Below are 27216 nucleotides of genomic sequence, written 5' to 3'. Positions count from 1 at the left end.
TATTTCATTTCAACGCTTCAACTCAAGAAATACTATTTTTAGGCTACCTATTGTGGTGCCTCTGGAGTCCCAAAATTGTTTACGATTATCTCCAGTACTTATGTTTAATATGCTTTGGAAGATTCAAAAATGAGCTTTAGAAGTTAGAATCCAGAACTTTCGTTGAAGCTTATTTGGGCACTGGGGTGGGTCGTTTATTCTATTTTTTTCAATTTGATGGGACCTAGAAAAAAGTAATTTTTATAAATTTTATTATCATCATCTTTATAGCAGAAAATCTAACAGGATCTTTTTTGTCACGTTCAGGAGTTCTCAAAATAATAGAAATTTCGAAACGAAATACCATATCCGAACAAAGTAATGCTGTAGTAGAGATAAAACATATTCCGAGACATTTCAAAAATTTGAAAGTGAGAAATCAAAATCGAGAAGGGCTTTGGAATAAGCTAATATAGAGATTCCCATAAAAAATCAAATTGAAATCAACATTTTAAAAAATACAAATAATGATAAGGATAAAAAGATTACATAATTCATGCTCATTGCTTAACTATAAAATTTCTGTTTGTTTCTTCAACAAAATATTTCTTTCAAATAATAATTTCAATGCATCATCCAGTCAGACGCAAAACAAAATACAATTATTACTGAAAACATTCCAATTAAAATTATATTTGGATAAAAGTACAAAAATTACGCGAAAGCAAAATATTTCGTAAAATACAATTTACGTAGTAAATAAAAGTGTACATTCAATAAAATATTTCCACGTGTTATAATAAATAATGCTTAACAATGCGATATCGTTATTTAAAAAAATAGTATATAAAGGCAACATACACAGTATTGTTAATAAATGCTCAAATTTTTTTAAACAATCTCCATCGCAAAATTACAATAGCCCGTTATTTCAACTTTTTTTTTTACAAGTCTATCAACTTATCCTTTGCTTTCTATAACAACGGTTTTCAAACCAGAAGGTGATATAGTAGTTTTGAATTGCTCAGCAATCGGGTATTCACTCTGCAAAAAAAAAAAAGGAAATTAAAAATTTAATAACGAAAACCACGCAAAGGAGCAGGTTGAATTTTGAAACTAACATAATCTCCGTTTCCTTTAGGAATCAGAACGTTCATTTCGGAAGATTTAGACGAGACGATTTCAACGCCTAATGATTTCTCACTGAGATACATCTGACAACCGTCGGTTTTATCTATGGATATAGTCGGCACATTACCGAGAACCTGGAATAAAACAGACGAGTTGGATTATTTTCACGAAAATTTATAAATTATGAAACATCAAAAACGATAAAAATTCGTACCTGCATTTGCACTGACTGGCAGTTAACAAATTCGGCTGAGGACACAACCGTATCAAATACAACGGAAGACTTACGACAAGAGTCCAAAAATATCGAATTAATTTTTCCCTTCACCGTTAAAGTACAATTTGTGCAATTGAACATATACACGACGTTATTCATTTCTGTGCCTTCGACCAGTAAACCGTGATTATCTTTGTAATATTCCTGCAGAAAAATCGCACAGGTGAAAATCAGTAAACGAATTTACAATCAGATCGATGTTATTTCAATTTTATCGCGACAACTTACAATGATCCATTTCTTGCCATCTCGTTGGAACACCGGAGATTTCTCTACCGCCGGTTTACCGCTGTAATTCGTACCAGTAGTTGATGTAGCTTTGAATGGAGCTGGACCTGATCTTAGGTTAGGATTTTTGTGCGTTTGCATATCAGGAGTTACTTTCTTCAAGGCTGAAACAGATAAAATAAAATTGTAAATCATTGAATAAAATTCATTTTTGAATATAAGAGTTGTATCATAAAATGGCCTAGATTATTGAAAATGATTAAAAACTGATAAAAGAGCAACAAAATCGAGCTTAATTAGTGACAATTGCATTAAACATCGTTGGATTTTCTTTTTAAATGGCAGAAAATTAATTGAAATTACTTCAAGTTGGTCAAATATATCGATATTTAAGCGAAATCTTTCAAAAGTATCATAAAATTTGTGATATTTCCATCAAAATCACCGAAAACTGTCAAAAATTGGTCGAATTTCAGTAAAAATGCGAAGAGCTAGGAAAAAATGCTACATTAATCGGACCAAAATCTTGAAATATCGTAAAAACCGCCCAGGTTATTGTAAGTTACCAAAAACTTCACAAAATTATTTTGTCAAGGTTGCATAAAACATCATAAAAATTATTAAAATGACATATTAATTAAGAATTACCACAAATAATTCTCTTTAAGAGAAAAAAAACATCAAAATCGAGCAAAATTTTGCAAAAAAATATCCTAAATATCAAAAAAATCTTTGAAACGAAAAATTGTATAAAATCGCTATCTTTGATGTGAAATATGACAAGGGAATGGTTTTTCATTCTGATTAATTCGTCAATTCAAAAAAAAGTTCTCAAAACTACCACCTAAACAACCCTTTTAACGATGAAATTTGGAAATGTTTCATGATGAGAAATAAATTCAATTTTACATTCCTGTTTAGAGTGTTTACCTACGTTGAAAGTTGAGGGAATTCCAATTCTGATTAAATTCTAACTATCAATTTATGATCTGTAGTGAGATAACAGAAAAATGACGAATTATGGAATGACTCATCGAATATGTTCTAATAATTTACAATTCTATTTGAACGTCAACTTCAAAACTCGAAAAAAAAATTAAATTTCAAAAACACGTCAGCAATAATTTAATTTAGAATTTTTTGTTCGGTGGAAAAAGTACGATCATTTTTTTCTTCAGAAGTCGGAGTTTTTTTTCGGTTTTAGCTAGGCAGAAAAATAACATAATTATGAATAAAAACACAGTAAATTTGCAAAGTCGTACGAATTCAAAATTTTTGAAGACATTGTACAAAAAACTGATACTTTCTGTTCCTATTATACTTTCAAGAGACAACGATGTGTTCAAAGACGAATATTTGCAACTATTCATTCACAAATTGAATAATAATAATAAGTGCAGTATTTGAAGACTTTGACCGGATTATAAATTTCTAAACAAATTCCAGAAGATTTGAAAATTTATAATAATACATTCTCCACCGATAAATGATATTTTTACAAGTAAACATTCTCTCTCAAAACAAAAATAACCCATAAACCATGACACATTAGTAAAAAAAAAAACAAGTTACACAATTTTCATTAAATTCAAAGCTTTTTGAATATAACTTTGCCAAGAAAAGTTCAACTTGGCAACAATGTTTCGAATACTTCGTATTTTTCGCATTCGCGTATTTTCATTCAGCTTTACATAAATTGCAAACCATCTCATCATTTTTACAAGATAAGCATTCTAAAATATCGAAGTATAAATTTAGAGCATAATTTTAATCGTAATTATTAGAAATTAGTTCGATAAAAATACGTCATTTTATAATTTTGCGAAATAATACTCGTATGTACTTTTATCGGAATTTGAAAAGGTGATAGAAACAGAATTCAAAGCCAACTTGAATGAATACTTTTTAGGCGAATTGCCAACTTCTCGCGTAATTAATTTTTTCGCCATGCTCTCCCTTTCTATTCACGTCTGTTTCGCGATGTAAATGACAAAAAGTTCAATGTAAACGTTGTTATGTTTCTCTCAGAACATCGGGTTACCTCTTCAGAATATTTTTTTCGGAGTAAAAACACAATTAAAAAAACGATAAAGTCGAATCGTTCCAAAATGCAATTTACAAATAATTTTGCTCACGTCGATACGCATTCTTCGTTTTAATTTCCCGCATCGAGGTGCCCCACACACACACAAGCGAAAAAAAACAATAACAACGGTTTCTCCAGGAACTTGTTACAATTAGTTGACCCGCGTACATCAGCGTGAAGTAATTAAATACGCTTCTTTTTAAAAAATTAATTAAGCCGTTTTACAACTCGCACCGTTTAGGTGTATTATTCGTTGATTGCAGTTTTTCAACGAACGAGATGATGTCAATTAAAGAAATAATTACCCTTGGTAATATTTTCTCCTTGATTTATTTCAGCGAACAGCGCCGATCTATCGTCGCCTTTATCGCCGACGCTTAGATCATTCAAATCGGGAAGAACTGGAGGAGGAGGGGGCATGTTTCCTGGCGGCGGCGGAGGAATGCCGCCTACAGCTGATTTTCCTGACCAGACTAATCCGGTGGTATGGAACTGTTTGACGAATTTTTGCATTTCTGTCAATACTTCGATCCAACTTTTAACCCAGTCGACGTGTTTTTTATCTCTGAAGAGAGTAATATGATTAGATTATTTATCGTGTATTTGATTAAAGAATCGAGTCTATTTAGTCGAGTATTTACTTTTCTTTCCAATCTTTGAGCACACGATTTGTGTAGAATTGGCCAGCGTCGTTCATTTCTTTGATATATGGTCCCGGAGCTGGACTCTGTACAAATTAATCATCGAGTTAGTAAAATATGATCCAAAATTTAGGTCTTAGGAATTGTGTAATTATTATACTAACGACTGTGACCCATCCTAAAGCCGGTATACTTTCACTAATGGCGCTCAGATGGTTGAAATATTGCGAAGCGCGATTCTTCTCTCTCAGACTTTGGATAGCTTGTATTTTATCACTAGTAGGTTTGAGTAATCTCACCAATTGATCGGCGCTAGGTAATGCACTTTGAGCAGCCAACTTCAAGTATTCTAATTGAGCCCTGAAATGAGACGAATATTAAAATCGCATCCAACTTAGATTCATTGTATATAGGTTCGGTGTACAAAATATACATACTTGAACGCTTCGCTGACGAGTTTAGCTTGCTCGGCTACATCACCACCAATTTGATTCGAATACGTAATGAAATTCGACAAATACGACTGGATAATATCGCTGTACGCCTGGACGCTCATAATTGCAGCTTAGAGAAACGTCTGCAAAGATACAAACGAATATATTATCTACCTTGACCTTGTTTTACACTGAAACATGTTTATTTTAACCATAAACGGAATAAATATAAATCTGACGCGGTGGTCTTGACGAGTACGCTGATCTATTCGAACATTGTATTCCAATTTAATCCAAGTAGGTAGGTACAATGCATATTTTCGAAACGTTGTTTCAAATTTCCATGCAGAACAGATTACTTATATCACACTTGGTCGAAAATTTTAAAATATCTATCAAACTATAAATAGATTCTATACTGAATACTTGCCAGGTGGATTATGAAAATATTGTCTATGGTTAGGATCGAGCTCAACTCGAAATCTATTAACTTATTAATAACACTTTGAAAATATCTATCTATAAAACTAGGTATACGTTCGATTACAGCAGAGTTGAAATTATCGTTGAAAAATTATCGTAACTGAACGTAAGTGTAACTATAACGGAGTAATGATAATTGATAACCACGTTTCATATCCGGAGAGAATACTTACTCAGAGCTGTTTGACAATGACGTGGATACTTCAACGTTCAGCAGATGAAGAGGATTTCAAAAATATAATTATTCGAAAAACACTCATCGAAAAATTAAAACACCTAGCATCCTCCTATCCTACGTTACTGATAATTATTACTACAATGAAAAACGAAACAAACACAAAGCGGTATACTTACGTGAAATTCAGAAAAGCCGACAACTAGATTATCGATTTTCAGCAGCCGGGCGAATTACACAAAATTACGTTGAAAGTATACAACACTTTAACTATGAAATAATGCTAAATTGTATTTTTAAATTAATTAACTTCACCACGAACGGAACTGACGAAAGACGAAATATTATTTAGCGTTTTTCACTCTTGAAAATCTGTACGAAGCGAACAAAAAATGACTCATATGAAAAAAAAAACACACAGTGTTGTCGCTTGAACATTGCATAAAGTAACGATTCAAAAACTTCGAGTTTTTGTTCTTTTTTGCCAAATTTTTCCCATTAATTTATTACTGACGTGAAAATACATTTGTAATTTTGCCTACTTTGCAATTATAAATACAATGCTATGAACGCTAATGAAAAAAATTGTGAAGTGAACCAATTGAGGAGCTCATTGCAAAAGTAGCCCTTGTCACATGAACTTTTAGACACGTTTTACTCGATTGCACCTATTGCCAACTGCGGAGATCATGTTGTAATGATGAAATGACCGTCAAGTTAGTCTACCCTGAGTAGCCCTGAGAGGAATTGCTTTATAGAGTTTACATTCATGATACTGGGTACGCTCAAGGGAGAGCTTTGGAGATTGCATAGGTTCATGTGACAAGGGCTACTTTTGCAATGAGCTCCTCAATTACGAACGAATTCTACTGCGAGTTTGATTGTTTAATTGGTTACCTACCAAATAATTCATAATTCGAAACATCGTTCTGGTTCTGCTAATGTCATATTTAATAATTAGGTTCATAAATAATGATTTTCTGTTTCAAAAAGTGCTAGAAATCGATCGTGGTCTGTAGTTAAGATAACTATAATGATTTCCGAGAACAATGTTTATCAATTTATCATTTCTTTGAAACTATTAATCAGTATTTTTGCTCTATTCGTTGACATTCAGCTCAACTCAGCTTCCCTTCTCTAGCATTCATCTGAAAAATTATTTTATGAAAATGAAGGAATAAATCCAGCGCAGATGTAAACCTAAATATGAAATTAAATAGGTAGGTAAGTAGGAAGTACTCGAGAAGAAGAGAAAGACCATCTGTTCTGAACATCTGACAGAAACAAGCACTAATCAACCCAATTAGTAGATGACCATTTTTTTGAGGTTCTTTCTTCAGTAGGAACAATTGAGTTTAACATCCTTCACTTTTTCAAAATTATTTAGGATAAAACGACAGCAAGTGAAAAACTACCATTTTTTAATGTGAAGAAAAAATGACTAAAGAAAAACCATATCCATGTAAAACTGAAATGTTTCGTTTTTCAATTTCAATTTTAAAACGTTGAACTACCTATTCTGCAACTTTTGGTAGAAAAAGCGAGACATTTTGGCAACTTTTAGCTACAAAGCGAGAATTTTTGCAATTTTCAGTAAAAAGTTACACTTCGATAATTTTGCTATCACACTTTGATTGACTCCAAGGTTAAGAAATATCCACTTCTTACTCAGCAGTCAGTACACATTTCTTTGAAGATATGCGAATCATACTCGAAAAAATGCACAAAAATGCAAACAGTAGGTAGTAGATACTTTCAACATCGTATCTCAACAACTCTAAAATAAACATACACGTCACAAAGCTACCACTATATTTCTTTAAATAATTTACATTCTTGTCAGTAACACAACGAAATAAATTACACGGCGGTGTCTGAATCAGGTTCAGGTTTCATATTTATTCACACAGATTTGCAAAATCAAATCTAATCAGATACAAAATACATCCGATAATAACGTAAATTTACACACAAGGATTAAAAATTAAATAAAAACACCCCTCGTGGTAGAATACTTTTATAGCCTTTTTAAAACATTGAAAAACCTTTTCGTAGACTAAATCACGTATGCATCTAATGGAGGAATACTCGATACTTTATCATCGATACCAGTTTATAAATTTCAAAAAAAAAAAATAATAAATTATCATAAAATACGTCCATCAAAAGAATACATAATATTACTGAGAAAAAATGAATAATAAATTCTTGAAATATCGTTCATTCGTACTAGTGACAAACGAACGTAACCATTTACACCTTATACAACCGTGTATAGGTTATCTTAACAAACGAAAGAGAAAAAATGAATCAGGAAAACATACAAAAAATATACAAAATTAACCTTGGAGCCTGTACACTTTGAAATCGGGGAGCATTTCAACGCGAGCAAGAAAAAAAAATAAGCGAAATGAACACGAAGATCATTTAATTTTTATATTCTGACTATAAAGTAAATAACTGTAACGTTCATCTCAAAAATTCAAGTCTGTACCTGAAACATACGAAAAAATTGAAAATTATTTTTAAAAAACGTACAGTTGTGCACATCATTAGAGACAAAGCAATGAAATGACGACGAAGCAGCGAGTTGTTTTCAAAAAAGGAAGGCTGGAAAAGTAAAGTAGCAAAAAATAAAGAAACGTACGTTCGAATGTTAGTGTCTCGATGTTCTATGCGAAGATTCGCCTCTTTCTTCTCGTCGTTCACGATCGCGTTCTCGTTCTACATGACGCGATTCACGATCACGATCCCGATCTCGATCGCGTTCACGATCACGGTCTCTATCACGATAACGATCATCGTAATATCTACTACTGCAAAACAAAATCAAACAAATGCAACAATTAATAATATAATCTCAAATAACTCGATACCTAAACTAAATAATGATACTTTTTTTTTCAAACTGTCATCCAAATTAATATCAATTTAATACAGCCAGTTTTTTAAAACTATTCATTTTTTCCCTTGATCAATAGGTCGTGAATTTTTTGCATACGAAATTCAACACAAAAGGTATCAAACGTCGAATAAACGTCCTCAAATTGATCATTTTTAAATACTACTTTGTAGCTTACAAAATTCGTAAACAGAATAGTTTTTTCAATAATTACGATAAAACACTTCATTACGTCTTTTCGTATCGTACTTATTCTTTTTTAAAATGTTTTTCTGTTTCTTTGAAGATATACATACCTGCTGGATTTAGACGAAACTACAGCCGTTCCGGCTGCAACTGGATCCACAGTATCTGTCGGGGACTTGGCTCTATTACGAACATTAACACGAGTGGAACTAATAAATCCCACCACAAAAACATTTTTGTTAATAATTTTTCCTTTGGATTAAACTTACATTATAATGAATATTATTTTCTTCTTTTTCAGATCTTAATTTTCGTGCTCATTTTAAACATCAACACGGTCGCATGCATAAAAACACCAATCAATTTTCATTTTTCCAATTCAAAAATACATAGGTCACATTTTGCAGTCCAAATTTCCATCATTTTTTTGCCACGCACGATTTATATGTACGATTTTTTTTTTCATTTATATTAATGGTATAACGACTCTATTACGTATTATGCTTAAATTTACAATTTTAAATTTACTTTTCAAAATGATACGAAATCCCCTCTCCTTCAATTAATTTACATTATTCGTGAATTAATTTTATCAATTTTAAATTTGAATTTACATTCCATAAATCCAAGACAAATATTTAATTTTTTTTTTCAAAGGACTCAATACATTAAAACACAAAAAATATTTTCGCGTCTTTAAAATTTTGAGAAAACAAAAAATAATAACAGATCACAACAGGACGACAATAAAAGACCTAAACGTACAAAGAAAAAAAAAAACTTTTACTACAAGTAACAGCTCATAAGTACCTGTCTTCTCTACTTCTATCCCTGTACTCTCTTTCCCGATCTCTGTCGCGATCACGGCTACGAGATCTGTCCCTCGGGTACGAATCATTGTAGTACCTGAGATAACCACAAATAGCATCATCATTTTCATGACACGCAGATTGGACGCGTTTTCAAAAAAATAACGTTGCGCGAATTGATAATAACCACGCGATAAAATTTAAAACACGATAAAGAGGGAGAATTTCGATCGTTGATACCTTTTATACCGTTAATAAATGAAAAAAAAATAGAAAAACAAAAATTAAACGAAAACGAAAAAATAAAAAATAAAAACAAAACAAAACGAAACGAAACAAAAAATACACGCCAAAGGAAAATAATACCCTGGTATATGCCGTAAAAGTACACAATATTTTTGGCAATTCGCGCAATAATACGAGATGACCAAAAAATTAAATAATATTCACCTTTCTTTTTCACGTTCCCTATCGCGATCTCGTTCTCGACTTCTGTCTCTGTAGTCTCTGTCTCTTGATCGCGATCGATCGCGTCTTGTACGTTTATGGTATCGGTCTCGGTCACGTGATCTTGATCTATCTATAAACGTAAAAAAGTCAAAAATTAGGTATTAATATTTTAAAGAGAGCAAATGAGGAACTGAAGGGGATCTATGAGAACAAACCCAAAGGGGGTTCAGAGAGGTAAGATCGAAAAAATAAGCCAATATTCGAATCAAACACCAACTAACCCACCGAATCCAAATTTCATCATTTCGAGCCATTTTGTAGCTTCTAATCCAATTTTTGATTTTTCCAGAAAGTGTGGAAATTAATTTGGGCAGCTAAAAATCGAGTTGTGGTTCACTCTTGACCTATTTAACGAGTTAACCGCATTTGAATCGATTCCAGAACTAGGTAACTATATTTTGTAGTTGCTCAAATTGATTTCCACGCCTTCTGAAGAACTTAGAATCGCGCTGGGGCTCCAGAATGAACAGAACCAATGAAATTCGGTTCGAGGGAGTCGATATTAGTTCAAGGACTAATTTCCATCATTTTTACTGCATATTTAGAAAATAAAAAACAGCATAATTTGCTGAAAGTTGAAAACTTGATTTGGGCAGCTGAAATTTTGGTCATGACGAGCGTTTCAGACCACGCTCGAAAGCGAGCATCTTGAGAAGTCCCTTAGTAAGGACAAAAATGGTTCGTCTTCGTAAGGACTGACCCTGACACGGAATTTAAAAAAAACAAAGTGATCTCAACTTACCTCTTCTACTATGTCCGTAACTTTTAGTCTCAATTCCATGTAACGTATCTTGTAACGAACTAATCAAAATCTTACATCTGTCATCGCCGGATACCTTCGACTGTTTAATCAACGATATCGCTGTTACCAATGTCTCAATAGCGCTTGCATATTCTCCTAAAAAAAACAACAACAACCAACGCATTAATTTCCATCTAAACTCTGACCATAATGTTCATTTATAGATGGACAAACCTGCGGCTGCATCAGCTACTGCTCTTGTAATCGCTGAACTCGAAACAGTGCGATTTCTGCTCATAATTTCCTCAAATTCCTGTTCGTTAATGGCTAATCCATGATGTTCTCTGTGCGCATCACCACCACCGTACGGCTAAAAAATACATAAAAAATGACAATTTCGATTAATCATCTCGCAGTCCATTTTCTCCTCTATTGATCATATAATCAATAAAAATAAACAACACACAAAATTGTAAATTAGAAAATCGATACAAATTTCTTAATATTACAAGCGCTAAACACCATAATTGTGTTTCAATATATTAAAAAACAATCCGATCAATTGTAAACGAAAAAAAAAAAAAAAAAAAATCGCTTCATAACTAGAATTTCTCAGGCTTTGTATCATTAAATTATTTATACGTTATTTAACCAACCCACGAGGAAAATCATTAATCCGCGCTCGTTTCATTACATTGATAAAATTCCAACATTCGATTCGATAACTTAAAATAAGAATTTTTTCATTCAATTACATGTAAAACGTATAATAATAAGATCGTCGTGAAAATAAAGTAACTTCATTTTTAAAAAATAATAATCGCGTATTGACTTTAAAATTCACCTCGAAATGAAATTACAAAAAATAAGTAATTCGTGTCATTGAAAAATCATTACAAGATGGTCGAATATTTTTTTCTCTTGATTAAACGAGGAAAAAACTCATCTGAAATTTTTTCCGACATAATTTATCTTATTTCTAAACAATTAAAAGGGGAAAAAAATCGTACTATACAAAATAACTCTCATACTTATCCCCTTCCACCCTTCTCAAACCACATCTTGGTATTGTACTACACAAAATTATACAATTAAAAAGAAAGAAAAAAATAAGGAAAAAAGAAACAACGACGAAAGATTCAATCACGAAGGGAAAAGATTGAAATCGAAATACGTATATAAAAAAGTAATACTACCGAATACAACTCATACACATATAAATTAAACGCATAAAAATATCATCAAGTTACCCTAGAAGACGACTGCGACCCGTATCCGTGACCTACATGCTGACCAGTCTGATGCTGCTGCGGTTGTTGAAAAAAAGCCGGATTTACATGAGGCGCCGGGGGTAGTTGTTGAGGTGGTCCGTGAGGCGGAGGTCCTTGTGCTCCAGGAGGCATACCATGTACAGGAGGGCCTAAATTTCAACATTGTAATCGCGCACATCAAATTACAAATTAGTAAGTTTTTATGGAAAAAAAATTAACCATTCGTTAATATAATCACAACGCTTAAAAAATATCGGTTTAATAATCCGGAAGGGGAAAATATCGATCAGATATGCTACGTTTAAAAAAAGGTTCTACTCGTTGAAAAAGTTACCTTAAGAATATTATCGACGAAACTATACAAAATTATAACGGCTGATAACAATTAAAACATTTTTTTAAATCATTCCCAAGAAAATTTTTCACTTTTTGTTCTGTTAGCTAATTATCAAACTTATTGAAGAATTCAAATGGTGCAAAATGTCTCATGATAGACTCCTTTAAAACTGAATCTTATCGAAAAGGGTATCCAAAAATCACCAAATATGGAGCTCAAATTTTTGAAACCGGTTCAGTTGTTTTTGAATTAGCAGTCAAAACAAGTCCAGAAGAATCAATGACGAAAAAAATTATATAATCAAGTTACATTCAAAATCAGGTCAATACCGAGAGGATAAAAAACGAAAATTGTTCATTTTCTAATTTAAAACATAAGTTTTTAGCCAACAAAGGAGTCTCTAGACCACTCGTCATCAATTTTATTCACTTTTGAGGGAGCATGAAGACCCATGGGGTGGAAATCAAAGCAGTAATCCGAAAAAATTAAAACACAATCATTTAATTCCGCCAAATTTTGTCAATTTTTTGGAAACCTTGAACATTAGCCAAAAAATGAAAAATCCAAACAGCGTTTTCAAAGTCATATCTAGTTTTTTTTTCGAAAAATGGATCGTATGATAGATTTATTAGTTGAAAATCGAACGTAAATTTACAATTAAGTTACTCAACCATTCAACTAAGACCCCACGAGCAAAGCACCAATACTTAAAATAATACTTAGAAAATTATATACACATAAATTAATACAATCTTCTTTCTTCTTCCATACAGTTTTCTAATACATCCTTAAGAAAAAATATAATACAAATTAAAACAATTACAATGAATTAGGTTGATTGCTCATCATGCAATAAACCAGCATCCATCTTTCTAAACCCTTAGACTTTTACCATAACGATCTTTTTTTAACGTAATATTGCTCAAAATTGAGCAGAAAACTCAGTCATAATGAAATATTCGGTTCAAAAAAATTCGTTCTACAAATTTTGAAGGTTGAAAAAATAGTAGTTATAATATAAATTATCAGAATTACGATCCATATAATTTGCATATTAATTTTCATGAAATTCGTAGTAACCGTCGATTTCAAATCTCAATATTTTTCTTGGGAATGGCGTTTATAAAACGAAAAAATCATACATTGAAGTAGTGCCTCCGATACACGTTTGATTTTATTCCCATCGTATGAATAAATAACACAAAATCCCACATTGCTGGCATTAATCACCTTAACAACACAGCTGTTGAACAGCTTTCCTTTTCGTTCTAACGCGCGCAGTTCTCAACCAAAAATAACTATTTTGATATTCGTAGTTGAAATCTTTGCGTCAGGAAACACTACCATCAATGCATTCTCAAATCGTACGAATTAAATATGTGAAATAACGATAAAATCGGGCAAAAAACCGATAACGCATTAATAACTTGTAAATAATTACCTCCTAAATGACCTGGCGGACGCCCCATCGGTCCTTGACCAGGTATTAAACCTTGCATTGGAGGGCCTTGTTGATGACCGTGAAAATTTGGCCCTCCAGGTTGATGAGGTGCACCTTTAAGAAAAAAAACACATATATTTATGCAACAATTAACACTATTCTGGGTGCAGTCTCATCTCTGTTCACTTTTCATCCTTCGGAGTACAATTTTTAAGGATATTTCTCATTAGAAAACAAGAGAAGTAGTTAACAAGTTCTCGAAACTGCACGATATAGATCATTATAAAATAAAAACAAAATATTTCACAGATTAGTCAATGACATATACTATTGTACAATTGTACATGCCAATTGAAAAATTACTGTTTAGTCTATCATCTTTATAAATAAAAAAATAGGTATTACACTGGAAATCCTTCATGCAAGCAAGGATTCATTATTATTCTTTTTTTTTCAAATAACATAAATAAGCATTAGTGACGATAATAATGTAGGATCGAGATTTTCAAAATCATAAAATAAAGCAAAAAAAAGGACACATTCAGTAAGTAAACGAATAGGCTACAAAAATATTCATATCTATCTACCGTCAGGTAAGTTTCAAGAAGAGATTATTTTCATTTCATTAATCAAAATTTTTTGCATAAAAACTATTTTTAGATTTGTATCAACCAGACGTAATTACTGATTCATGTAGGTACATGAATCGATACGAAACAATACATTTCAATAGAGAAATAGGTGAACAGGAAAAAAGTAACTTTTCGAAACGATCAAAAAACCTGTCCTTGACAGATTCACAGCTTACATAACAAAATAATAAATTCGTTTACACTGAATTAGGTATAATTTACCCATTGATTACTGAATCGAAAATGATCGACTAGCTGAAATAATTTTACGAACATTTGCATACAATAAATAGGGCAGTCTACATGCAAGATTTTTGTTTCTAAAAAAATAATTTTTCGCGCCAAAATATTTACAAAGCTTTTGAATTTCTTTTTCAGATATCATCAAAGGAATGATAGCTCAAGTCATAAAATTATTACAGATGGTATAATAGATTAGGTACAGTAGATGTTTCAGAGCTGAGTATAAATTATCGCTTTTAATCATAGAATTTATCCAAGATATCAACTTATTCGTGTAATCGCTTAAAAAACTCAATTACATAGAAATCAATCAATAACAGATGTTCTACTTAAGGGAAAAAGTAACCAATTACTTACTGAAGAATGAAAAATTAAAAAACCTTATAGAGTAGCTACATCGAGAAACATCAAAACAGAAAGTAACAAAATATATTTTGACGTTTCTCCAATACAAAAGTAATTAAATCGCTACGTACGAAATCTAATAAATTACCTGGTGGTCTATTCCAATCAGGACGAGGAGCTCTCGGATCGTTATGCATTACTTGAGGTGGGCCACCCTGCGGTCCAGGAGGAGGACCTCGCATTCCTTGCACAGGCGGAGGACCTTGGAACTGAAAATATATTACGCATTACATCCAAGTTGGAATACAACTCATCTCTCTAAATTGACAAAACTCACCATTCCTGGAGGCATAGGACGGTTCTGCGGAGGCATACCTTGCGGCATCATACCAGGTCTGGCACCTATTCGAAAACACAATAGGATTAAAATACGCGCCACAGAATAGGAAAGTCAAATCATACGAATGAAATCGTACCATAGGCATTGCCTTGATGGAAACCGGGAGGTGGTTGATGGTTTGGAACTGCATTAGGAGGCATACCCTGAACCATTTGATGAGGCGGTGGTGGACCAGGCATTCTTGGACCTCCCTGCATAGGTGGACCACCAGGCATACCTGGACCTGGCATTCTACCCCGTAACTGCTGTTGTTGTTGTTGCGGGGGAGGTTGCTGCTGCGGTGGCATCATCATTCTAGGAGCATTATTCACTTGAGGCGGTGGTTGAGGATGTTGCGGTCGAGCGGAATTCGAAGTAGCCGGAGGTGCTGATCTCGTCTTAGATTGCGCTTCGAACTGAAATGAAAGTTTATATTAAACCACGATCTGGAAAACCCTACCAGTAATCAAATAAACGTACTTGATTCAGTGCTTGTTTAGTTGGATATGTAACCGCCGGACACTGTCCATAGAGCTCTTTTTTAGGTAATTTTTCCAAGCATTGTCGCATACTAGCTTCTGACGCCAATGAAATAACGCAAAAACCTTTAGATTGTCCATTGGCACGGTTTTCGAAAAATTTCACATCTAGAAAATCCGTGATGCCGAGGGAATGCACAGCTTCCGTAATATCTTGATCACTAGTCCACTGCAACAGTAAATACAAGTTGTGATTAGAAATGGATCGATTTAACCCAACGAGTAAAATATTAAACGTTTACTAACCCATGTTAAATTGCCCACGTACAACTGAAATCGTTTAATTGGTAAAGGATTCTGGGCACCATTAGTTGTGCTATAAGGAGCGTGGCTCAAAGCATTATCGTTGTTGCTTATGGTACTTGAGTTCGAACTTAATTGTGGTTTAACATCGCCATTCGCTGAACTACCGCCAGCTATAACATCATCATATAAATCGACAGATTCGCCGGCGAACTCCTAAAAAACACATCTCATTTTAGGTATTGCTGATAAAGAACGTATCGTAATTGGCCGAACTTCCGGCGGACCAAACATTGCATTACGCCATATCACAGAAACACTTAATTCAAACATCGTCGCGTAGCTTACAATATTTTACGATTACGAAAAACATTTATTTTATCAGTACCTGAGCAAAATCTTGTTCCAAGTCATCGGCGTATAAATCAATATCCACTCCATCTGCCATTTTGTTCTAACTTCTCATCGGTTAAAATTGTGAGGTTAAAAATCAACTCGACGAAATCTTGAGGTGATAAGCGAAATTTCTCATAACAGAAATGAAACGTTGAAGTTAGTATCTTGAAACTACTTTCCAGCAAAGTAATGCATATTTATACTTTTAAAATAAAAATGTTAATAAATTAATTCGGCATCACTTTGTTTCTACCCCAAGTACTCGAAGCATCAAACAACATGAGAAAAAAAGAAAAACGAAAAAAAACGCGACCGCGGAAAGCCAAGGTACACAAATACCGGGTAAAAACCGCGAAACGCTTTCTCATTCCGCGCATGCGCACAATCGCGGTTATTTGATGACGTCAACATCTCTATCTTGCGTTCTGTCACCCCATTGGTTCATTTGATAACTCATCATTTTTGCTTTTTTTTTTGGATAGTCGTTGTCGTTTGTCGACTTGTCGTTTTCCTTTTCTCGTTCTGCAAAAAACAAAAATTAAATAATTAGTCTGTAAAATTTTAAATTTTAAATTTGAATTACGATTGCTGGATTGCTTGGATTACGAATTACGATTTAATTTAATTTAATTTTTTATTTTTTACTTTTTATCAAAAATTCAAAATCAAATTACATCGCAATCGAAGAAATTTCTAGAATAGAATTAGAATCTAACTTTGAAGTTCAAATTAAAAAAATCGTAATATGAAAAATGTAATGAAATTATGGATTTTAAATTGAGGAGCTCATTGCAAAAGTAGCCCTTGTCACATGAACCTATGCAATCTCCAAAGCTCTCCCTTGAGCGTACCCAGTATCATGAATGCAAACTCTATAAAACAATTCCTCTCAGGGCTACTCAGGGTAGACCAACTTGACGGTCATTTCATCATTACAACATGATCTCCGCAGTTGGCAATAGGTGCAATCGAATGAAAAGGGTCTAAAAGTTCATGTGACAAGGGCTACTTTTGCAATGAGCTCCTCAATTGTAGCAGTCTTTGATAATGAATTAATAATAATAATTTCGAATTTAAACAAATTCATTCAAGATTTTATTTTTTATTATTATTGAAACATTGAAAATTTGAAATGAGGCAACAATTTACAATTTTCTCCTCCGGCTCGTTCGTCCGCTGTCATTTTTTGAAGTTCTTACTTTTTGCCATTTTTTTTTTCGAGCAATCCGAAATTTGACCAAAGACCAAACAATACTCACCTTAGCTGGGGACGGTTTCTAAATCATGCATCGTAATTCATGATTCATCTTATAATGAGTTAGGTACCCGTACCTATATGTTACTATTCAGGAAAAAATTACCAAACGAATGTCGATTGATAGAATCTTGCTTACTCAATGCAGTAAAAATACAGTAAACATGATTTTTAAATTAATTTCAATGATTGTTCAATAATCGTCGATAATAACTGATGAAGCATTGGAAGTAAATTCGCTGATTTCGTGATTTCATCTTGCAAACTTATTGAAATCAACGACAGACAAAAACTGTAGTAATGTTCTCAAGAGATGTGTGCAAACGAATAAGCATTTTGAACGAAAACCTAATGCAAAAACCTTGCTTGCTTATAAAATTTTTAAAAATTTTTTATTTGTTTACCGCAAGTCGCAAACTGAATTCTAGAGTATTGAAAATACTATACCACTTACGTCCGACTAAGTGTTTCTGAACTATAAGTAGGTAGATGTAGATCCTGCAAAATGACGTTTTGAAAAAAATTATCATGGACTAATTTTTTTCAGTGTGTGTTTACAAATTTCATTACCTATTTTTGATTAGGTTGCATTCTGAGTAAAATATCAATGAACATCATTTTTGAAAAAAATTAGAAACCGTCAGAGGAAAAAGACAGATACATTTTCTAAGGCGAATTAAGCAGTACTTACTTTTCTCATAATTGAAAATGATACGATTTGTTGCATTCAGCTTTCAAGTGCGATGTTTGATTTCAACTCAATTCTAATTATTTTTGCTTACCAAACTTAAGTAGGTAATGAAGTCGCTTTAATTGATCAATAATTTTGATCGACGATGATTGAATTAATCTAAAAAGATAAGCGTATCGTATTGTTTATTTTGCAGCTTACTTTTTCAATACTTAGAGAAGATTTTTCCGAGCTAGGCTTTAGGAGTACCTACATACATTTTACATTTTCTTGAGTTGATTCAATTCGATGTTAACTCCTCAGAAAACATGAGTAGACCAGTAAAAATCAGGAAAATATTTTAGATTTTACTCTTCAGTTTTCATCGAGAAAAATGTTGATGATTCTACCTCTTGAAAGTTGAAATTTTTAAAATTTTGAGTTTGAAAGTTGAGAATTAGAATTGTCGTAGTTTCATCTTCAATACTCGAAATTAAATTAATAAATAAAAATTAGTATTATTGAAAAAAATATTCCATCTCCTTTGCTCAAATCGTTTCAACATTTTCGACAAAATTATAAAATACGCAATAACTTTTCATCTCGAAATTTCAAAATTGAAAAACTAACGACAGATCTGTTGTATACTCCACGCTTTGTAGGAAAAGGAAAATACATCTCGAATTCGTAGCGATGGCTGCTTTGCTTTTGATTTAAAAAAAACGAACTTCGTTGCCCCTTCATCAATGACCGTTGAGAAAACGAATAGCTGAAAACGAATCAATTGTGAACGTTGCACAATGCATCACTGATTCACTTTTTATTTCAGTTTGTGTTAGTAGTGTTGGCGACCCTGCACGAAACAATGGCGGTAGCGAGATTTGTTTGATAATTTAGAGCTGAAAGTGTGTGCTATGTTACGTGATAAATGATTATTCATGACGAATTTTGATAATCATGAAGTTTTTAATAGAAAAGTGTGTTATTAAATTGATTTTTAATAAAGGTAAATGAGTTTTAAAAAATGAGTTTTTTCGTTTTCGAGTAAAGTAGTGTATTTATTAAGCATCTTTAAAATTTACAACTACCTGTTGTCTGAAAAAGACCTAATTAAATTTGTAAAAGCTTTTGGTAGTAATTCATCGTCGTTTTCGTATTAATTAATTTATTGAATTATCACCGAATAGATAACGGTAGTACGGTTTGATAACATTTCGCGAATCATTAGTGAATAAACAAATGATATCAGTCGTTTGTAGTATATAGTGCTGATACTAGTTTATACAAAAAAGTTGCTCTTTTTTCCCCTATAAATTTCTTATTTGAAATTTTTTTTCATCATTTTTCGTATTGTGTTCATTAACGATGTAGTTTTTCACGCTGTTGAATTTTTTTTTTCGTTTAAACCTACCATCGAAATATGTTTATTTTAGAATATTTAACAAAGAGGCTAAATTGCTATCAGAATGGCTGAAGTTTTACCTAGAAAACGCGCTGCGGAAATTGAGCGATTTCAGAATCGGCTGTCGAATTACAGCAAGCGCCATACTCAATGTGAGAAAAGATTCGCCAATACATTCGAAGCTCTCGTCGAACATGACAGCGGCCAGACGCAGTATCTGCAGCAGAAATTCTACCAAAATAAAGAAAAACGAGGTGTTAAAAAGAAATTAGATTCGTCGAGTAATACCGCTGCTTTGGTAAGTTACACGTTCGTAAAAAATATCATAAGTATAAATTTAACTATAATATGTACGTGTGTAGATTTATCGAGTAAACGATTAGCGAAGAGATAATACGCACGGTCGAAAAATTCGTATCTGAAGAAGTAGATTACGTACGATAAGGGTATCGTCGTTTCGTAAACGAGAGTGTTTCGTTCTGGAATCTGTTCGTTGTTTCATTTTTTTTCTTTTCGAGAGGAATACCTACATATATTATTTCGGCGATAATTTCATCTCCATCATCTGTTCAGTTGGGAGACGAATTTTTCAAACCATCGAGATCCTACGTATACCGAGGTGATTGAAGAATGGTATCGATAGTAACGAATGGCGAAGATGTGATATCAGAGGTTAAGAATGTGGACGAGTTTATTCGAAGGAGTCTCTCTATACGGTGGCCCATAATACAAACGTTTTATTCTTTTGTTTAACCAAGAGATCACGCTGTTCTGCGGATTAAGCATTCGTGTAGTTTTGGTCTTCAGTGACTCTGACTCCGGCACCGACACACTGATGCTGGAGAAGATGAGCGTGAAGGCGAATGAACGACATATTTTCGTTAGTTTATTGAACCAATTAAAATATGTTTCGCGTGTCCTTCATTGTACCTACATCTACTACACGTACCCTGTTCTGTGGCTCTCGAATCGATTTCGGTTTTGCTCAAGTCAATGGTTAACGAACGAAAAACACTGGTGTTTGTGTACGAGTTCGTGCTTATAATTTTTGGCAGAATTACTATTTTACCTATCGCTGTTGCTCACTGTTGCTAGTTACGAATAATCTAAAATACATTCTACAATACATAACGGAGTCGTTGGTTCGGTTCGTATTCGTTCGTTAGTTGGTCGTCTTAGTAAACTCGAAATATTATTAACCTCACCTCGGCGTTGTTATGAAAACCCTTTACGCGGCGTATACTTAATTGTATGAATTGTTTAATAAAACGGTTTAAAAATAAACATTTCGCCGAGTAATTTGTGCATGTTGGAAAGGACGATGCGACGCAACCAACGACGCAGCGTTGGTCGCGTTCGTTCGTTGATTAGAGTCTCTATGGTGTTTCATTCCGAAGAGTAAATGGTAATACGGCGGTCGTCCTATTCCGCGTATACCTCTACCTGTAGGTCTACCAATACCATAGGTAAACTCGTATGAAAGAAGAAAAAAAACACCATAGATAAAAAAGAAACGGTGTTGTGTAAAGCGCCATTTCATAGTCGTAGTGCGTAAAATAGGTGGTAATGAGGTACGAGGTGTATATAGAGAAGAGATAGACATAATATTGCTCGTGTATTTGTGTATATAGGAGGCAGCGTATCGTATTATATTCGTATACCTAGACCTACTCCTATACACTACAACTCTACTCCGACTCCGCCACACGAGCACACTCACACACTGACGCAGATGTCCACATTTCTAATGCCTAACTACGAGATCGGAGAGCAGCAACTAGTAACTATTATGAAGTAACTAGCAGCGCCCTGATTATCCATTATCATATCACGCGACATACATACACATAACTGAATAAGGAGACTCGATAGTGTGTAGAAAAGAACGGATGTATTCCTCTCGCCGCTCCGCCGCCTTCCATCCATCCTCTTCGTTTCACTGTTGGAATCTGTACCTTTATGTTGGCCATCTTTTTTTTTCTCTCTCGAATACTTTCGTCGAAAGATTTTTGGCCGCAGTCTGTCACTACACGAACAAAAGCGTTTATTCTTTTCGTTGATATACCTCTTCTGTTCGATCTCCTATCGTATTGTGTATACATTGTGGTGGTTCTCTCTAGTTCTAGTATAGTAGTCTAGTCTCTAGATACGAAAATTACACACCTACAAAACTAGGGGCTTTTTAGGTTTCAACATCTTCGATAGATTTAGCCTAAGCTATACGAAGAATGTGTAACAAAAAACTACGACGTCGATCTCGATATCCATCACCAACATCCCATACAGAAAGAATAATAAAAAAAAAACTGTGAAAATAGTCCAAATTGTTCGAGGTCGTCGTACGATACTCGATGGTATACTTTGTAAAGGCGTCCTAATTGAATTTGTATATTTTTTTCGCCACTAAAATTAAGAAATTTATAAGTAACGCCAGTCAATTATGTTTAACACGCGGAACAAAACTTTCGCCAACAATATTAAACTAAATAAGCCATGTGTGTCATCAAGGGCGCTTACTGAACAGGAAAAGCTTTCGAGAACATCGTCGTCGTTATTTTGCCATTTTTTTTTCATCATCTATCCTCTGAATAATAATTGCATTATTCTCTGGTAAACAGTAGAACCTTGGAGTAAAAAATACGCGAAATTTTGCACTATAAGTTTATGGAGAACTTCCTCCTTCCCCCTTGAGGAACGTGTAAAAAAGTTAATACCTTCCCGTTTACCTGTATGGTATGATGTTTGTAGAGCCCATCATCACGGAAGGGAGCATTAACACCCAAGGAACCGGTTTTTACCTGTGTCTCTTGAATGAAGGGTTCGAACTAACAAAGTAGTGCAGTCAGAAGAATTTCTTACGTTTTTCTCGTCGTCGTTCGATTCATCTTTTATGATGATTCTAGACTCGGGTTATCAAATTTTACTCCGGAGGAGAAAAGACGTAGGAATCGTATTAAGTATACTAAATTATGTAGCTAATGTTTGCACACTGATTAGGTAGTTTTTGGAAACACTGCAGTCTATCAGTAGAAAAATGATTCATACGTAGGATTTCCTGTCTGAAATGAAATTATCGTCGTATTCAAATCTGTTAAGAGTAAAGTTATGAAATTTTATAGAATTATGATCACAATCGCTGCCCTTCTATATGTAAAACCGATACTGTTTTGGAAAATCTTGAATATCCCAATGAATCAGAAAATTCTTCATAAGTCAGTATTACGTTTTTTTAAAGGAGGAAGCAGAATTCAAATTTCACAAAGTTATTACTTACTAGATATTCTTTTAACATGAATTTTGCACTAATGGATTGTGGATTATTGCAAGAATTCGAAATTCAAATTATGTACTTCTTACGCCAAATGAAAATCCAAAATCTAGAAATCGATCCGAAATGTATTTCTTGAAGCCAAAAAATATATAACTTCTCATTCTGTTTGCAATTTCTCATCAATTCTTGAAATAATCTGAGGTGTCCGGTCCTGTCCTGGTTAGGTTATCGAAGTCCTCAAATTCACTTTTCAGCTCTTATCTGCTCGAATATTGATCCTATGAGCGAAAATGAAATCAATAAATTTGGAGTGAGTGGAGTTGGAAAGATGGTGCTTGAGTCGTCTGGAAGGAAATTTGACGTAGGTCGACATTTTAATTTTATTAACCTCACTTTCGCTCCAGGATCAATGTTTGAGCTGGCATGAGCCAAAAAACTGAAAATGGGGGAGGCTAAGATCCGCAATGGGGGAGAACTTTCAACCCTGACGGAGGTGGACACCTCATATTTTTGTTTAGTACTTCTAATAATGGACTAGGGCACCAAATTTCAGCTTTCTAGTTCAATTTTTTCCTGCCAATTCTACAAAATCTGTGTTGACGAAAGTAGACTTTTTGAAGAATTTAAACATAATATTTTTGAGAAATGAAATTTTTTACTGTGAAATCAAACCTTGGCTGTTACGTATCTACTTCAATTTTATCTACCAAGTTATCGCAATTCGATAACGGAATCTATTCCAAAAGCTTCTCACCGAGTGGATTCATAAATCACAAAAAATCCATCCAAAATCTGGTAAAAAGAACATGTACTCGTAGTTTTGTAAAATGAGAAGTAAGAAAGGCCATCAGCCATCATTGTACTCTTATGAAAATTTTTCAAATGTAATCATCTGATCCCCAGTGGTGTGGAAAAGAAGTTGATTGTATTCGCAAACCAAAAGTCCCTCCTTCTCCTCCTCATTATTTTTGGAATTTTTGGTTTTTCTCAAATTTTTTGTGTAATGAGAAGATTTTGAAAATTCAAGTTTTTAGTCCCAGTATTTTTTTTTTTTTTTTTTGAAAAAATGTAAAATACTTACCTACTACCTATACCGAATGTCTGTGATATACCGAATGTCTGTGATGGAAAATCTAATATTTTTTTTTAACTCTTTGTAGGCTATTCAAAAATTTGACTTTTGATGGAAAACAACGGTGCTACGAGAAAAACGAAAAGATAAAATTTTTCACTTTTTTAAAATTTGATTTTTTTCAGAAAGCTCAAAATTTAGAATGCTTAACTTTATTGAACTACCCGAAAATTGTGCGACCTCAAAATTGAGCCACCAGCTAAACCTCTCCTCCTTCTCCCTTGCGTTCTATAACGATACTGCACAGTTCTGCAATGCTAGGCTATTCTTGATTGGAACATTCGCGAGCATGATGTTTTACTCCAAGTTCTCAGCATTGCGTAATTTTTTGATTTTTGGCAAATTTTTGAAAATGAGAATCTACATAAATATTGTAGGTATACAGTATACACCCTACGTCGTGAATTCATATAAAATTGGAATTTTTAAAGTCAATACTTTCCTATCGTTTATTTCATCCCTCTTGAAGTGGCACCTGACGATTTTAACGCATTTTGGAGCCTCCGGTGAGATGTTCATCTTCTTCAGTTATTTTGGTTTTTAGGTACTCCAAATTGACCGAAAATCATTTTGATCCAGGCATATCATTTTTGGGGTCAATTTTGAAAATTATTCATCGAAACAGAATATATTTGCAAAAATTCCTGTTAGAAGTATATTTTCTTGAATTTATTAAAAAGTACGTTTATCTCAAAACTGTGCTCTATTTCACTCCCGGTTTATCTGAAATTTTGTTGGGAAGTTTTAAATTTCAATTTACAATCTAATTTTGTTGTCTGAGGAAACAACTGGAGAAAATATTTGATCCTCGCCTGCTTCATAAAAATAGGAGGAACATAAATATATGAGAAACGGAGGGAAACGAGAACGTAAAGGGGTTTTAAAAAACTCTCCTCTCCTCCCCACCCTTCCATTTCAAGAAAAATGAAAAATTATAAGCGTAAAAAATAAACATTTTAGCAAAAATTGACGAAACTTTGATAATGATTTGCAAAATTTTATATAAAACTTGTATTCTCACTTTGCTTAAATAACATCTGTTTGCTCTTTTTCTCTGGATTCTTAAAATTTTTAATGCGAAATTCGCCTTTCCATGTATATTTTTTAAATAGCTTAACGAAAATTCTACACTCTGATTGGTTCAACTATAAAATCAATAACGTTACCCTGGTGTTATAAAATTTGAAAAATTTTTCATCAAATATGATAATTTAAAAAAACAAATCTTTTTTTTTGCAGTACCTAAGTAGATTTTTTCGAAAAAAAAGAAAATTGAAAAACATTGCGACTTCAACTTCAATTAATTTTCAAACTAGCGACACTGCGAAAGTTCGACAATTGTAGAATCGTCAATATCGGTGAAAGAAGCGTTAAATTACGTCTATTCCATTTTGTCGCCGTGTAATAGCAAATTCGATTAAATTTACGAGCAAATGTTGAAAAGTTGGCAGCCCTGGATCGGTAACTGCATCGAGCGTACTCGCAAACGAATTTAATACTTTCTACATAAATTAAAACATACGCTATGAAAATTTTTTTCGCAAATTACCCAGTAACTGTGTGTGGTGCTCTTCTTACGTTTGTTTCGCTTCACCTGAAAACTGTTTTTGAACCATTATCCTTGTCAAGGTGAGAGGGAAAAAATGTCGATTGTCATTTTGTCAAGGTTCACGTGTATCTATATAAATTTCTTAATTCTCGAGTAAAATTTGTCGGTACTCGTAATATGTAATTTCAGCCGATTTACTGTATTTCTATTTGGCCAGTATTTGCGAATATGGCTCATTTGAAAAACACTGCGTAATTTTTTAATAGTCGAGTATATCATGCAAACGTGTAATGCCTTCAAAGTGTCAATTGACAAAAAATCAGGCATAGAAGACGAAATGGAATTTTTTTTTTATTAGCTATTGTGTTCGTAGATTAGGTGCAAGTTTTCAACTACGTCGCGTAAAAATTTTTAATCACGATGAAATTCCAATTTTAGCAAAAAAAAAAAAAAAAAATGAAGTAATGTTGAGAGCTTTTCAAGGGATTCTCCAATTTTTTCATGTTGAGATGGTAGTATCCTAGAATGATGACACTCTCTGTATGAAGATGAGGAACGATCAGAGAACGTTCGTTCGTCACCAACAATATATTCAGATAGTTCTTTTTGCTCGCAGGTCGTACGACAACGTTTGAAGCTTCATATGTATATTTTTTTTTCGTATTTATATGTATTCAGTACGAAGACCCATCAGGTGTCGTGCAGAAGTTGTAATACCAGTTTATGAGATCCGTGTGACTTGAGCGTATTCCATTTTATGAGACCGTTGAAGGAAGTACGAAAGCAGCGGACTTGCTTACGTTACTGTGTGATGTTTATGTATTCGAATAATTGCTGTACTTGAGAGTCGATGAATACTGGTTACTCTCACAGGAACTATCCAAACTTACGCATCCGATAAATATTTTAATACGTTCGAGAATGATCACTTTTATTCGCATCATCGACACTGTAGTAGGCCTGAGTCAGCCTTTTCTTTATTTTTTACCTATCTAATCGCGAACCAGGAGCTAGGCACGTCTTTTGTTTCGGTTTCAAATAGACCACAATGATAATCAAAGTCGGAAAATTCACCCTTTTTCTCTTCATATAACGTGTATATATAATAAAGTGAGAAAACTAAAAAGATGAAAGCATTTGTTGAACGTATTTCAAAGTTGAAGTAAAATTTCATAAACCTTTCTTTGACTTATTTTCTTTTTTGAAGTAAATTTCGTCGAGAAAACTGAGAAAAAAGTATAGTTTTGCCTGCTGTGTAATAGGTAGTTCACGCTTTTGTGCATCTGTTTAAAATTTAGTCTTGAAATTGCTCGCAAAGTTGCAGCAAAAGCTTGAATTTTTTCACATTCAAGGATGAACGCATCCTCGAGCCGATCTACCTTTTCTTTTTATGTCCTTGAAAAACTTTTGAAACGTTTTACTTACGAAAATTCTACATTTTCTGTGCTCACTCGTATATTCCAGATTGCGTGAAAATAGGTTTCATTAAATTGTGGTGTATTTTGCTATTAAATTATGCAGATATTCT

The 27216-nt window shown here is 33.4% G+C and overlaps 3 protein-coding genes across 9 annotated transcripts in view; 1 reads left to right on the top strand and 2 right to left on the bottom strand.

Moving 5' to 3' along the window:
• Window positions 1-652: 652 nt before the first annotated feature.
• capt (adenylyl cyclase-associated protein 1) lies at window positions 653-5970 on the bottom strand. Of its 3 annotated transcripts, none has more exons than XM_065350891.1 (9): window positions 5614-5970; window positions 4780-4919; window positions 4507-4702; window positions 4343-4428; window positions 4007-4266; window positions 1616-1779; window positions 1325-1531; window positions 1101-1244; window positions 653-1023 (listed from the first exon to the last, which is right to left on the bottom strand). In XM_065350891.1, exons 2-9 carry the CDS (start codon window positions 4896-4898, stop codon window positions 940-942), a joined length of 1260 nt encoding a protein of 419 aa, XP_065206963.1. In that variant the 5' UTR covers window positions 4899-4919; window positions 5614-5970; the 3' UTR covers window positions 653-939. The 3 variants fall into 3 exon arrangements, with proteins under 3 accessions (XP_065206963.1, XP_065206964.1, XP_065206965.1); XM_065350892.1 differs by lacking the exon at window positions 5614-5970 and adding an exon at window positions 5433-5588; XM_065350893.1 differs by lacking the exon at window positions 5614-5970 and adding an exon at window positions 5207-5382.
• A 1259-nt stretch (window positions 5971-7229) lies between these two features.
• LOC135836212 (cleavage and polyadenylation specificity factor subunit 6-like) lies at window positions 7230-16706 on the bottom strand. Of its 4 annotated transcripts, XM_065350887.1 has the most exons (15): window positions 16402-16705; window positions 16017-16229; window positions 15712-15939; window positions 15329-15647; window positions 15190-15254; window positions 15001-15121; window positions 13633-13746; window positions 11834-12003; window positions 10818-10953; window positions 10584-10739; window positions 9782-9911; window positions 9333-9428; window positions 8633-8731; window positions 8082-8250; window positions 7230-7928 (listed from the first exon to the last, which is right to left on the bottom strand). In XM_065350887.1, the coding sequence occupies exons 1-14, from the start codon at window positions 16459-16461 to the stop codon at window positions 8091-8093; spliced, it is 2067 nt and encodes a 688-aa protein (XP_065206959.1). In that variant the 5' UTR covers window positions 16462-16705; the 3' UTR covers window positions 7230-7928; window positions 8082-8090. The 4 variants fall into 4 exon arrangements, with proteins under 4 accessions (XP_065206959.1, XP_065206961.1, XP_065206960.1 ...); XM_065350889.1 differs by lacking the exon at window positions 13633-13746 and having other exon boundaries at window positions 16402-16706; XM_065350888.1 differs by lacking the exon at window positions 9333-9428.
• A 2462-nt stretch (window positions 16707-19168) lies between these two features.
• LOC135836211 (alpha-protein kinase 1-like) overlaps window positions 19169-27216 on the top strand; it is a 57824-nt gene continuing 49776 nt past the window's right edge. For both annotated transcript variants that reach the window (XM_065350886.1, XM_065350885.1), the window contains exons 1-2: window positions 19169-19340; window positions 19768-20034. In XM_065350886.1, the coding sequence (XP_065206958.1) occupies window positions 19801-20034 (234 nt within the window). In that variant the 5' untranslated portion in view covers window positions 19169-19340; window positions 19768-19800. The remainder of the gene's footprint in view (window positions 19341-19767; window positions 20035-27216) is intronic.

Source organism: Planococcus citri, chromosome 2 (assembly GCF_950023065.1).
Source record: "Planococcus citri chromosome 2, ihPlaCitr1.1, whole genome shotgun sequence".
Classification (NCBI taxonomy): Eukaryota; Metazoa; Arthropoda; class Insecta; order Hemiptera; family Pseudococcidae; genus Planococcus; species Planococcus citri.
Note: the sequence above shows the minus strand (reverse complement) of the source record. Positions and strands in the feature narration are given on the sequence as shown.